At 36.4% G+C, this 15,504-nt stretch overlaps 1 protein-coding gene across 1 annotated transcript in view; it reads left to right on the top strand.

Moving 5' to 3' along the window:
- The window catches only part of gtf3c2 (general transcription factor IIIC, polypeptide 2, beta), a 118,774-nt gene that overhangs the window by 66,763 nt on the left and 36,507 nt on the right, over positions 1-15,504 (top strand). The window contains exons 13-16 of the mRNA XM_059981684.1: positions 5,245-5,406; positions 6,857-6,944; positions 10,204-10,332; positions 12,360-12,563. Of these exons, the coding sequence (XP_059837667.1) occupies positions 5,245-5,406; positions 6,857-6,944; positions 10,204-10,332; positions 12,360-12,563 (583 nt within the window). The remainder of the gene's footprint in view (positions 1-5,244; positions 5,407-6,856; positions 6,945-10,203; positions 10,333-12,359; positions 12,564-15,504) is intronic.

The following is a 15,504-nucleotide window of genomic DNA, read 5'->3' as shown; positions in this document are numbered from 1 at the left end:
AAGTAAATAATGCATTTACTTCTGCTTTTGTTAAAAAAAAATTGCTAATAATGAGGTATTAAAACTTTATAGCAATATTTTGAAACTTAGTAAAAGTAGGATTTAGTGAAAGGGCTGAAAACTTTTACTTTTTTTAAGTTCTTATTTGGAACATACCTTGCCTCCAGCAATGATCAAGAAACACTGTTCAAATCAAAGAATGGAAGAGATGTCACCAAGAAAATACAAAATGTTCTCTAATTAATAAGCCTTGGGTGGAAAACTGTCAATCAGTTTGACAGGGTGGTAGGGGTGATGTTTATGTACCCTATAGTTCAGCAATTAATTCTTTGTTTCCACCAAGGAATTGGTGCCCACGTGCCTCTTTTTCCAGCACTCACATTCATCCAAGTATACATTTTATTTTAAAATTGTTCAAACCAAAACATTTAATAACTTAATTTCAAGATTCATGATAGAATTTTGTATGGTCTTTGTCTCCAAATTTCTCAAGTGATACTGTATAAATGGGCTTAAATTGATTAAATGTGGTTGGTCTGGAACTCAAACTGTATACTATTCAGAAAGATCTGCCTTTTCTATTTTTATAATGCTCACATTTGTATTTCAAGACTCTACATTTCAGTAGTGTCGTAGAATAGATTGAATAGAAGTACCATCTTTTTTATTATTTATTTATTAAATTTTAGAAAATTACAAAAATAAATGTGATGATAAAATAGTAAGAAAAATAATATTAACCCTCCCTCCCTCAACCCTTATCTAAAGAAAAAAAGAAAGAAAGAAAGAAGAAAAAGATTGCCTGTATATCGGAGGATCCCCACATGCTCCATGGAGTTCAAAATAATTTTAATATTTATTTTTTTCTTTCCCCAATTACTTTATAATTTTATCTTCAAAGGACCTATGTATTTAATCCTATCTTTTGTAAGTATGGGAACCAAATTTTCAAAAATATATCATAATCATTTCTTAGATTGTATGTAATTTTTTCAAGTGGAATACAACTATGTATTTCATTATTCCAACGATCCATAGTTAAATATAAATCAGATTTCCAAGTAACTGCGATAACTTTTTGGGCTCCTGCCAATGCAATTTTTATAAATTTTCTCTGATACTTATTCAATTTAAGTTTCGGTATTATCCCTTCAATGTCTCCTAATAAAAATAATACTGGACAATGTGGAAGTTGTACTTCAGTAATTTGTTCCAATAAAAGTCTTAGATTTATACAAAATGGTTGAATTTCAAAACAAGACCAAGTAAAATGTAAAAAAAGTACCAATTTCTTGATTACATCGAAAACATTGGTCAGACATATTCAAATTTAATCTATTTATTTTCTGTGGTGTTATATATAATTGATGTAAAAAATTATATTGTGTTAATCTAAGTCAAACATTTATTGTATTTCTCATACTATCAGAACATAATCTTGACCAATTTTTTCCATCAATTTTAACATTCAAACCAGATTCCCATTTTTGTCTTGATTTATGAATTCCTAATTTAATTTAATTGTCTGAGGATCTTGATAAATGGATGATGTTACCAATAACATTAATAGGTAGAGTTAATGCTGTAAAAATGAATATATTTCCTAGATTACAATATTTATTTCAAACTTTACCAATACAATTACCTCAGAAGTTTTTTCAAGAACTGAATAAATATGTAAGGAAATTTCTTTGGAAAGGAAAGATGTCAAGAATATCATTGGAAAAATTGACATGTAAATTTGATTTAGGAGGGTTACAACTTCCAAATTTTAAGAATTATTATAAAGCAAATCAACTTAGATTTATTGCGTCTTTTTTTGATGAAGAAAAACCGGCATGGATTAGAATAGAATTAGATAAGATAGGAGAAAACATACCAGAAGATTTTATATATAAATGGGAATCTAAATGGATACGGGAAAAAAAAGAATCTCCTATATTAAGACACTTGATTGATTTATGGAATAAGGTAAATATGGACGATGAGATAAAGAAATCTTTACTAGCAAAAAGAACTTTAATTCAAAATAGGCTTATTCCTTTTACAATGGATAATAAACTTATACATAACTGGTTCCAAAAGGGGATTAAATATATAGGCGATTGTTTTGAAGGAGGTATATTGATGTCGTTTGATCAATTTAAAAATAAATATAAAATATCAAGTAATATTCTTTTTTGTTATTTTCAATTAAAAGCTTATTTGTGAGAAAAGCTGGGTCAAACAATGTTGATGCCGAAGTACCATCTTAAGCATAAAGTATATATAGTGGATTGCAGTTAATTGTGCCAAGGGTTAATTGGGATCGCCATTTATTTGGGACAACTCTAAAAGAACAAAAACTAATCAAAAAAATAGCCACAATTCCCTTTGTTTATTAGGGACAAAAGACTTGCCAAAGTTTCTACTTGGCATCAGTTGTGTGCACGTCTTTAAAAGCCACACACTACACTGTGCTTAGAGTGAACAGTTTTTAAGTAGTGTCCGTTGCGTGTGTTTGTTTTCAAAAGGCAGTGAATTTTCTCGCTCATAGTTGGTAGAAAAATTAGCAGTAAGACAATTTGGAGCAGGTTTGCTCACTGCAGTTTCAAGCATTCAGGCTTGGAGATCCTAAAACCAGCAGAAGTGAAAGTGAAACAATTTCACTACTTCAAGTTAGGTGAAGAATTTGAAGGTATCAACGATCATCTTGAATGTTAAAATGAAAATGAAGATTTGGAGGATGCAACCATAAGCTTTGTATGCAGGCAGTACATTAAGTGCGCTAGGTGTCTGTATAAATTCTGTTCATTTACAATCAATCAAAAGAACATAGCAGCGTACACTGGATGAATTCCTCTGACAGTAAATTACTAGGAACTACACTTTAACAATGCTACAGTACTATAAATGTTATAATTTGTTCTGTATTTCATTTAAGTACAGTAAATTCCGGACTATAAGCCGCTACTTTTTTCCCACGCTTTGAACACTGCGGCCTATACTACGGTGCGGCTAATGCATGTTTTTTTTTCATGCCGCCAAAAACATTTTGCCTCGTAACAGTAGACCAATAAAATTGATGAGTAGTTCACAGAGGTCCAATGAAATTGTACGATAAATCAAGCGCACTTTCACAATTAAATTATTGTAAATCAGTCATTTGTACTCACCCTCATCAACATGGAAAACACTCGAAGAAAAGCATATGATGCAGCTTTTAAGTTAAAGGCGATCAATCTGGCGGTTGAAGAAGGAAATCGAGCTGCTGCACATAATCTTGGCATAAATAAATCGATGTTGAGACGGTGGAGACGCCAGCGTGAAGAACTGAGTCAATGCAAAAAGACGACAAAAGCTTTCAGAGGTAATCATAGCAGATAGCCCGAACTTGAAAACTTTCTTGAAGACTGGGTTAACACACAGAGAGCAGGCGGCCGCGGTGTTTCCACCGTGCAGATCAGACTGAAGGCTAAAGCAATCGCCACCAAAATGAAAATCGAAGATTTTAGAGGTGGGTCATCGTGATGTTTTAGATTTATGAGACGAAAAGGCCTGTCCGTCAGGGTACGCACGACTCTGTGTCAGCAGCTCCCTCCCGACCACGAGGAACAACTTGCTAACTTCCGCACATTCACTCAAACAAAGATAGCGGAGAATTCCATCGGGCCAGATGATATCATAAATGTGGATGAAGTACCTTTGACGTTTGACCTGCCTCTCACTCGGACTGTTAATAAAAAAGGTGACTCGTCCATCACACTGAAAACAAGTGGCCATGAGAGAACGCATTTTACTCGTGTTCTGAGCTGCACAGCATCCGGACTAAAGTTTCCACTGATGGTGATTTTTTAAGCGGCTGACAATGAAAGTTCAGTGAAAGCTGCCATCAATTCCAGCTGTGATTCCTGGGGGCACCACGAAGTATTTGCAGCCACTGGACATCAGCGTGAACCGGGCATTTAAAGTAGCGCTGCACGTTGAGTGGGAGGCTTGGATGACGAGCGGCGAGAAATCCTTTACCAAAACAGGACGCATGCGAAGAGCATCTTTAACTCAAGTCTGCCAGTGGATCCTAAATGCGTGGAGCGGTGTCACAACCTCCACCATCACCAGCGGGTTTCGAAAGGCTGGACTGCTGCGTGATGAAGAGGACCGCGTGCGCTCAAGTGAGAGCGACAGCGAAGAGACTGAAGTGAGTGACGAGATCCTGAGGTTTTATTCAATTCGGACACTGAAGGACTTTGATGGTTTTAGTGCGCAGGAGGAAGATGAAGAAGGCAATCAATAACTTTTCCTGGTAGGCTGCAGTATATATATTTTTTTTTACCAGTCGTTAGATATTGGAATGTTGTTCATGCACTGTTCAGTAAAAAAGTATACGCAACGTAATTTGTGTGTTACCGATACATATGTATATTTAAAAGTAGCTGTGTTACAGGCACTGTTCGAAAAAAAGCATTTGCAATATATATTTGTTTATGTTACCATACGGATTTAATTAAAAGTTAAAAAATCCTCACGTGTAATATCTTTCTGTGTAAATATCTCATATTACAACGTTTGGACACCTGCGGCTTAAAATCCGGTGCGGCTTGTACAAGTACAAAATTGATTTTCTTTCTAAAATTAGAGCGTGCGGCTTTTAATCAGGTGCGCTCTGTAGTCCGGAATCTGCGATATGTAATTTATTACTCAGTTAAATGGTAGCTTGGCTTTTTTATGTTTTTAACTATTTCCATGAACCTTTGCCTAATTGGGGCAGCCGCTTAATGAGCCAAAATGTACTGGTCCCGATGTGACCCAATTAACTGGAATCTACTGTATGTGAAGTCACTGTATCTTGTTTTATAAGTGATTCTGCAGGAACTGAATGAGGTATTATGAGGAATATTTAAGAATATAAATTCAGAATCAAAAAGTGTTTTTTCTTACTTGTCAAAATGGGATTGAATGCAGTCAATATCAATAGAAATACTAAACTGTCGATTTGTAACAAGATTTGGCATTATATGTGAAGGAAGTTTGCTCTTTTTTTAAGTTCAGAAATGTTGTATTGCTATCTGGTTAATTCACAAAGCATTATCTGTTAGCAGTATTTATGTTGAATGAAAATAAGTGGATAAATTTAACAGTCTAGGTTTTGCTTTTTGTTGATGAAGTGAATAAAAAGTGTCATTTAATTGTCATTAATGTGTAAACTTGTATTTTTATTCATGTTAGTTAATTTTCATTTATCTTCTCTCAATTGTCTACAAAAAGCAATTTTCTAGTGACAGCTAGCCCTGACAGGAAAATCAAGTTTTGGGATCTCAGGAGAACGTACCAACCTGTCAATGACATCAAGCGATACTTAAACACTGAAGTTGCGTGGTTATTGCCCTGGTGCGGAGTTATGGTGGCACAAGAAAATTGCTATGCAGCGTAAGTTTTAATTATGGTTACAAATCGATTCATGTAATTAAAGTGCAAATTAACACCCTCATATGTTACTAGTGAATTATACTTCTAACTTTTAGAGTAATGTTGAAAAAGATAGGAATACTCAATAAGACAGGCAGTATCTGCGGCAAGTAAAGCTGAATTAATTCTTCATGTCAAAGATCCATTACCAGCTGTGGTTTACTGTTTACTTTCACTACCCTAATATACTCACTTTGGTCCAGAGTGACCAAATAATATGCTGAAGAAATGCATACACAATACAGTGAATGCCACGTGAACTGGGACTAATGGGAATTATCATTTAGTGACTTTTTGTTCATTAAAAGTAAGTCTTTAAACCTGCTATTAGGATAGGGGAGCTGGAATTATCAGTGTAAGTATAGAACTCCATGAGCAATTGTTGGTCTCCCATAATGTGTATGATCAAATACCAGTGTAAAAGTTTGTTAATCATAAGTTCACTGATCAGAAGCTATGCTATAGTAGGTGCACTAAAAAGATGCTAAACCATATCATGGTTTATTTATTAATGGCTTAGATTGTTACATTCAGGACCATTGATTTGTTTAAACAGCAAATTATACTCTATTCTATGAATCCAGACATTTGGAGATATATCACGCCAAATTACCATAAGACCAAAGGTTTAGGAGCAGGATTAAGCAATTTGGCCCAACAAGTCTGCTCTGCGACTTCATTGTGGCTGATCCATTTTTCCTCTCAATGCTTGTGACTAATCAGGAACCTATCAACCTTCATTTTAAATACACCCAATGACCTGGCCTTTACAGCTGTCTGTAGCAATAAATCCCTCTGACTAAAGAAATTCCTCCTCATCTCCATTCTACATGGATGTCCCTCTATTCTGAGGCTGTGTACTCTTGTCTAGACTCCCCCACTATTGAAATCATCCTGTCCACATCCTCTCTATCTTTGCGCAAAGTTCAAAAAACGGTTTGTTTGTTTATTTATTTATTTAATTGATCGATCAATCAATCATAATCTCTGATGGAACCCCAGTTGAGAAATTCTGAACTAGGCCTTTCAACATTAGATAGGTTTCATGGAGATCCACCTTCATTCTTCTAAATTACCTGCCCTGATTATTAAATATGAAAAACTGGGGGTCCATCTAATGTTAAGCACACTATTATTGGACCTTTTCATTACTTTTGTATTATTTCAGGAGGAGCATTAAAATCAAGTGTTTAATGATTTGTTTGTTTGAACATTTGTTTACCAAGTTTGTGACACAAAGAGCTGATAGATATTTTTTTGAGGTGTACTATTTTTGGGGAAGCAGTAATTACGGTTAGACCCTGTTAGAAGGTAAATCTTGAGAATAATGGGCCAATTTATTTGTTTACACCACAAATGATGATAGTTAAGGAAACATCCATGCTGGATCAATGACATGTTTTTCTTGTAGGTTTGGCCTCAGTGGAATTCACTATTTGGATGCTGGTTTTCTAGGATTTAAACCTTATTTTGCTGCTCCAAGAGCAGGAACTGTGTGGGTAGGTTTGTTTTTCCTTTGATGCTATTTTAAAAATTGCATTGACTCCTTTGCTATAGAAATATAGTTCCTGATACCAACAGGGAGAATATCATCATTTTGCAATTTAATGAAGCATTTCAGCAGTGGTTCAAGCAATTTAGACTAAATTTATACTGAGGACTTTTTCTGAAGGACATAATTTGTAAATTATAGTCACAATTAAAACATGGCAAAATCAGTTGCTCATTTACAGAGTTTAAAATGCCTGTGGGCTTTTAACCAAAAAATATCCACTTCTTCTTTCTAATTTTATCTCCTTACTGTTATTGGTTCGCCTAATGCTATTCCATTCAAGATGACAAGATTTTCACAAGTTGCTGAGATACAAGTTGCCCAGGAAAAGAACTTAAGGATCTAGGACATGTATCACAATATTCCAACCTAATCATAACATGATTCAGGTTGCTGATGTAGAAAATAGGGGTATAAACCTGCATTTTTTTAATTGGAACATTGTCATCTTGTTCATTATCATAATATTGGACAAGGGAAAGTGTTCTTGATCACCAATATTTGCAAAAATGCTGATCATAAATTTGCTTATAATAATTTCTGTTATTTAAATAAGAATAAAAGCAGAAAGATTTGTTCTTCAGTTATTTTCTGTGTATGATGTACAGATGGGGACAGAATGTAAGGTATCCACATTTGCTGATACCATGAAAATGAGTTAAGTTTGCTGTCATTTGACTATATACAAGTATATAGCATATATAACCATGTAACTGTAATACCCTGGCTCACATTTTTACTGTTATGCTGTATGTATTTCATTTAGCTGTTCTGTAGGAGCGGTCTGTTCTGTGTTCAGCCTGTCTGGGTTATTGTTGAAGGTGAGGGATGATGTGGGAAGTGTGCCATCCAGTTAGCGGGAGTTTTTCTTTGTGAGGGGCAATAAGGTTGGTCTTGGGTTTTTGTTTGGGGGAAGATGAAGAGAACTGGTCGTAGCAAATGATCTGGTGGGAGACCCGTTTGTTTGAGATGGATTGCGAACAATTTTCGGAAGGTGGTGTGGGCTTTCACACGGACCGAGGGCTCAGCGTGTGAGTGACAGAGAAGTTCAAGATGAGCTCCAACATTTGCACATTTGACTTTTTAATTAGAATGGGCTGTTTTCTTTATTGTTTTCTTTACGAACTCTTTAGTTACGATTCATAAATATAATTCCTTTAATCTTTTGCAGTGTGCTCTCTGTTATTTCATGGCATTAGTTTGTAACAAGGTAGCAAGTTACACAGCATCCACAAAAAACCGAGGGTTGGGATGGGAGAGCCATCCGAATCTCGTAGGTTTGACGGGACCAGAGAATGTTTTCCCTAGACTTATGCAGCCAAGGAAGCTAGTACACATAATGTGCAATAACTTATGAAGGCAAGTATAAAATCTACAGATGAATCATGCATAAATAACAAACTAAAGTGCATGAATTATCACAGGAGCCTACAGAGTTGTGGGCACAGCTCAGCACATGAAAACCATCCTCCCATCATGAAGTCAGCATAATCAAAAACCCCATGCGTACTGTACAGTCTGTCTTCCTTTCTCCTATCATCAGAAAGAGTTACAAATCCCTTAAAGCAAGTGCCACCAGGCTCAAGGGCAAGTAGTATGACGAGATGTTTTGAATTGACAATCTACCTCATCATGGATTTTGTCTGCTTGTACTGTGCTTTCTCTGTAACTGTAACGTTCTCTTGTATTCTGTTATTGTTTTCCCTTGTACTACCTCTGTTGTAATAACATGATCTATATGGGTAGCATCCAAAACAAGATTTTCAATGTACCTTGGTACATATGATAATAAAAAAATTTCAATTTATAGCACTGCAGGGTGTTAGCGAGTCCACACCTGAAAAACTGCACAGTTTTGCTCCATTGCCTAGGAAAGGATACAATCATATTGGTGGCAGTTCAAAGGAAATTCACAAGGCCTGTTGCTGGAATGAGTATTGTCTGATCTGAAAAATTAAACATGTTGGATCTGTATTTTTTTTGGAGCCTGAGAGAATGACAAGTGACCTTATTGAGAGAAACAAGACCATAAATGATCATGATAGAACACATTTTTGAGGTGTTTACACTTGTTGGGAAAGTCCTAATTAAAGTTTCAATATCATTTAAAACTCAGAATAGGTAGAGATTTCTTTTCAAAGATGGTAGTGAGTCTTTGGAATTCTACACCCCAGATAGTTGTGAAAGATCAATACAGTAGTTCCAGTTAATTGTGACACAGCAGAACCAATACATTTTGGCTCAATTAAGTGGCTGTCCCAATTAGCAGAAGTTTCACGGAAATTGTAAAAAGGTATATAAAAAAGATCAACTACTGCTTAACTAAGAAACAAGTTGTATATTTAAATGAAATGCACAACAAATTGGAACATTATCAATACTACTACTGTACAGTACTATAAAACTGCATATTAGTTCCTAATAATTATGAATGGAGGAATTCAGCATACTCTGTCGCATTCTTTTGTTTAACAAAATCATCGCAGACACCCCGTGCAGCCTTCGTGCAATCTGACAATGATTGCATCCTCCAAATCTTCCTTTTCATTGTCAATTTCAAGATCGTCAATACCTTCACATTATTCTCAGTTCTTAACTTGTTGAAATAGTGATATCATTTTATTTTCACTCTCAGCCATTTCTGGCATCTCCAAGCCTGAATGCTTGAAACCACAGTGAGCAAAACAGTTCTGATTGTCTTACTGCTTATTTCTTGCCAACTATCAGTGACAGAAATGATTGATTGTTCAGCACAATCACACACAACTAATGCTATTTAAAAACTATGTAGAGTCTAATGGCCACAAGTGCACTTGTCTGACACTAGTTAGAAACTGTTAAGCCGCAGTTTTCTGCCCTAATTAAGTGTCATAGTGTTCCAAATAAACAGAGAATCCTATTTATTTTCTCAGTTAGGTTTATTCTTTAAGAATTGGCCCAATTAACTGGCTGGCCCAATTAACTGGAATCCACTGTGTTTTAAAAATCAGGGAATTTGAAGTGATAGGAAACCAGCACAGAGGAGATTGAGGCCTGGGTTTAATCAGGACTGTGTTCATATTGAATGGAAGAGCAGGCTTTTAGTGGTCAAGTAGCCTATTCTTGCTCCTATTTTCTGTAATTTGCTTAACTCCCCCACCTCCTCCCTTAATTTGAGTTACATTTGTCTGTTTCCTTAAACTAGTTGTCTTGTATCTTGCTTGTAGAGTATTTCTGGGTCTGATTGGCTAAATACCTGTGTGTCAGGAGACAATACAGGAGAAGTGATAGCTGTGATCCTTCCAGACTGTATGAACAATACCATGAATATCAAGCGACCTAATGAGCGTCGATTTGTGAGTATGCAGTGAGGTGTTGACATGAAAAATGGTCAGTTCGGTAAAATGTATGAACATGCCAAGTATGTATTTAAAGCTATGTAGTACTCGTGAAAATACCAATGCATTAAAGTACAAATTATAAGCAGTTGTATTTAATCAAAATCTGTAGAATATTTGTCTTTATTTGTGTGGTAAGTGTAATTACTTTGGTTTTGTATTGCAGTCATTTTGGTCAGTAGAACGGGAATGTTCAAAGTAAATTTATTTTTGAAATATATATATGTCACTATATGCAACTCTGGGATTCATTTTTGTTTGGGCATCCAAAGTAAGTACATGAAACACAATAGAATCAATGAAAGACCACCCCCAACAGGGTGGACAACTATCATTGTGCAAAAGACGACAAACTGCAAATACAAAAATAATAATAGTGATAATAAATAAACAATAAATAAGACCATAAGATATAGGAGCAGAAGTATGCCATTTGACCCATTGAGTCTGCTACGCCATTCAATCATGGCTGATCCAATTCTTCCAGTCATACCCACTCCCCTGCCTTCTCCCCATATCCTTTGATGGAATGAAGTCCTTGTGAGTCCACTGTGAGAACAGTTCAGTGATGGTGTGAGTGAAGTTATACCCACTAGTTCTAGTCATATTTTAAGTTGCTGATAGAGGAATTTTGCTTGGAGGTTTCCAAATAATATTTAATCATCAAATATACACTTATTTAATGTCTATTGTGATTTCACATCTGTTGCCTACTCTTCCCCAAAAGAATTCATTTTAGAGCTATTTAAGGTTGGGCTATATCATCATAATCTCCAGAGCAAGCTGTTATACTGTAAATTTTCAGTTGGCCAGTCTAAATTGTCAGAAAGTGTCATTAAAAAAGTCTGAGAAATATAGTCTTTCGGCTTTACCCTGAAATTTCCACTATTCAGTCAGCGAGCACCAAAAAAGTTGTGCAAATTTCTTATGGTATATTAGTTCTTCAGACTAACTTAACTTAAATCAATGTAAAATTATTTTATAATGTGTCCAAATTTTAAATTTCATGAGGTCCATCAATCCTTGTGATTTTCACAAACAAACAATTTCTACATGTATGAGACCATAGTATACAGATTACTTTACAAGGACCAGTGTGGAAGTTGTATTATGCAAATATTAACAAATAAGAAATGCAAAAAAGAAAAATAATTAAAATATTCATTTCTTCTGGCATTTTATATAGCCTTAAAATCTATATTTTGAGATGTGCTTCTTTGTTTTCTGAGGGCAATTGTGTTTTAAACTTAGATCCTTGATTCCAGGATTGAATGATTTGTCATATGAAGAGCGTTTGATACATCTGGGCCTGTATTCACTAGAATTCAGAAGAATAAGGGATGACCTTGTTGAACCCTATCAAATGGTGAAAGGCCTTGTTCGATTGGATGTGGGGGGGGGGGGGATATTTCTTTGCCGCAAGCAGATGTGGAGGCCAAGTCTTTATGTATATTTAAGGCAAAGATTGACAGATTCTTGATTGGTCAGGATATGGAGGGTTACAGGGAGAAGGCAGGAGACTGAGGCTGAGAGAAAAGTTGGATCAACCATGATAGAAGGCAGATGTTATGGGCCAAATGGCCTAATTCTGCTCCTGTATCTTACTGTTTTGTATGTGAATGTTAGTTGGGCAGTAAAATACAGATTCTCCATACAAGTGCTTTCTAGTAAGTAAGGATGATAACTTTGAAGTAGTACTATATTTAACATGCATGGATAAAAGTAATCCCAAGTTTTCTACTTGTCCTTGCTGGTATGTGCTCTAAGTGAAGACTTATGAGGAATTATTTTAAGATTCTAAATAGTGTTATGAAGAACTTTTACAGCCAAAAATAGGGAAAAAACCCACCATCTATTCACTGAGGATTGGATCTGGATATTAAAGATATTCCAAATTCATATGCAATTTTAAAAACATACTTGAGAGAACTCTTAAATTCCTTATTTTGCTGTACTCTTGCTTAATGACCTTTATCTTTGTGCAGCCTATTTATAAAGCTGACCTTGTTGATCACAATGCTGTCAGCAGCATTTCAACTGGAAGTTCAAATCAAGAAGAGAAGGAGACCAAAGTCCAAAAGAAATCTTCCACGAAGGAGAAAGATTTAAATACAAGCTGTGTCGCTGAACCAAAGACTTATAGTGAGGCAGTTAAGAAATATTACCTAATGTTTGATGACACTGACCTGGTGAGTGAAAGGATTTGAACTTGGTTTATTTTGTGTTCCTCTTGATCTTATGCAATGTTACAGTTGGGTATGGCCAAATATAAACTCTAATGTTAAACACAGAGAGCAACACACACACGCACAATGCTAGAGGAACTCAGCAGGCCAGGCAGCATCTATGGAGAGGTATAAAACAGTCAGTATTCCAAATGAAGGATCTGAGATCAAAATGTCAATTACTTGTTCCTCTCCATAGATACTACCTGACCTACTGAGTTCTTTCAATATTTTGTGTGTGTTGCTATAAACTCTGAAGTGTTTGGATGTGTTTTCATGCCCTCTCCATCCCACATACTTGTGCCCTATGAATCTCTCCCTGCCAGTAATTTCCATCACCGAATCTCCTAGCCTATTCTGCCCAGCACCTCCTATCCCAATTTAACCGTCTCCATAGATTAACTCTCTCCTCCCCATCTCCAGTCATTCCCAATATGCCACCAAACATATTTGTAGAATGGACTTTGCATAGGTAAGGGGTAAGGTTCCTATGTAGCAGAATATGGTAGACTAAATTCTTCCACTACTGGTCCCATCCATTTCTATTTTAATGCATGTTGAATGTATTGCCATTTCTAGCACTTTATCTCAGCGTTGGAGTCAAAAATATCTCCCTATTTATCAAATGCGGGAGAAAATATGAAGCAGAGAGTGAATGGCGCACATGAGATGGAGTGAATGAAATACAAAATAGGTAATAAAACAAAATGAGAATTAAACAATAGTTAATATTGAAATTGAGTGGTTATCAAGGACAGCCGTGACCAATTAGATAACAAGCAAGTAACCTGACCCATAACGATAGAAGCAAGAGTGAAGATATTAGACAGCTAACATGTACTCAATAAGGAGTACAAGGAAGAGGATGTTCCCAATCTTCCCATAGAAGTGGGTGTAAAACAGATAAGAGTATGTGATGGATGATTGTTCAGTAGGTATTAGAAGGCCTGTATTAGTAGATTTAATGTAAATAGGTCACCTAATCTAATTGGGATGCATCCTAGGATGCTGTGGGATGTGTGGCTGGTAATTGTAGAACAGCTTGCCTTCATTTTCTTGTTCTCCCTAGGTACATAGTAGGTTCCAGAAGATTGGAAAACAGTAAATTTGGCACTCTTGATCAACATGAGTATAAAAGCATGATTGACAACCACAAATACTGAACTCTGGGGATGGGGAAACATCTGGAAACAATAATTGGGGAAAAATACATGCAATTAATAAAGGAGAACAAACAAGGATTTATTGAGTAAATTTTGTGGGACAACCCTGATTTTCTTTTTGATAAAGTTGCAGAACATTATGCATTAAGTGTAAGTGTGTAGATTTTCAGAAGTAACTTGATGAAGTTTAAAGGTGTTAAAGGTTGGTTCATAAAATTGAGGTCTATTGGCAGCATGGATTAACAAAAGATTTGTCTCAAAAATAGCAGGATATAATATAGTAAATTACAGTTTTATATATTAGCGAATAGCTGGCGAATAGTGGTGTAGTGACATTCACACTTTCCACCCGTGCTGGGTTGAGCGTCAAGTTAGCAACTCGGCCTTGTAAGAAAACAGAAAAAATCCCAAAGAAACAGCAAGGTTGCCACCCGGTGCACCACAGGGCAAGGAAAGGAACAAAAACAACATTAGAAAATGGTAGACAAAAGTATTCTGCAGGAATTGATATTAGGACCACAGCCTTTTGTGTTACATGTAAATGATTTGGATGTGAGTATATTCTCTCTTTCAGGCAATATGAAACTTCGGGCTATTGTGATCAATAAATAGGGGAGATAAAGATTACAACAGGATATAGACAATAGGTGCAGGAGTAGGCCATTCAGCCCTTCCAGCCAGCATCGCCATTCAATGTGATTATGGCTGATCATCCACAATCAGTACCCCATTCCTGCCTTCTCCCCATATCCCTTGACTCCGCTATCTTTAAGAGCTTTATCTAACTTCCTTGAAAGCATCCAGAGAATTGGCCTCCACTGCCTACTGAGGCAGAGCATTCCATAGATCCACAACTCTGGGTGAAAAAGTTTTTCCGCATCTCTGTTCTAAATGGCCTACCCCTTATTCTTAAACTGTGGCCTCTGGTTCTGGACTCCCCCCAACATCAGGAACATGTTTCCTGCCTCTAGCATGTCCAATCCCCTAATAATCTTATATGTTTCAATCAGATCCCCTCTCATCCTTCTAAATTCCAGTGTATACAAGCCCAGTCGCTCCAATCTTTCAACATGTGACAGTCCCGCCATCCCAGGAATTAACCTCGTGAACCTACGCTGCATTCCCTCAATAGCAAGAATGTCCTTCCTCAAATTTGGAGACCAAAACTGCACACAATACTCCAGGTGGGGTCTCACCAGGGCCCTGTACAACTGCAGAAGGACCTCATTACTCCTATACTCAACTCCCCTTGTTATGAAGGCCAACATGCCATTAGCTTTCTTCACTGCCTGCTGTACCTGCATGCTTACTTTCAGTGACTGATGTACAAGAACACCTAGATCTCATTGTACTTCCCCTTTTCCTAACTTGACACCATTCAGATAGTAATCTGCCTTCCTGTTCTTGCCACCTAAGTGGATAACCTCACATTTATCCACATTAAACTGCATCTGCCCACTCACCCAACCTGTCCAAGTTACCCTGCATCCTCCTAACATCCTCCTCATATTTCACACTGCCACCCAACTTTGTGTCATCTGCAAATTTGCTAATGTTACTTTTAATCCCTACATCTAAATCATTAATGTATATTGTAAATAGCTGCGGTCCCAGCACCGAGTCTTGCAGTACCCCACTGGTCACTGCCAACCAATTTTCTATCCATGTTAGTACCCTACCCCCAATACCATGTGTTCTAATTCTGCTCACTAATCTCTTATGTGGGACCTTATCATTGGCTT

The sequence above is a fragment of the Hypanus sabinus genome, chromosome 10, assembly GCF_030144855.1.
Source record: "Hypanus sabinus isolate sHypSab1 chromosome 10, sHypSab1.hap1, whole genome shotgun sequence".
Taxonomy (NCBI): Eukaryota; Metazoa; Chordata; class Chondrichthyes; order Myliobatiformes; family Dasyatidae; genus Hypanus; species Hypanus sabinus.
This window is presented reverse-complemented; position numbering and strand designations above follow the sequence as displayed.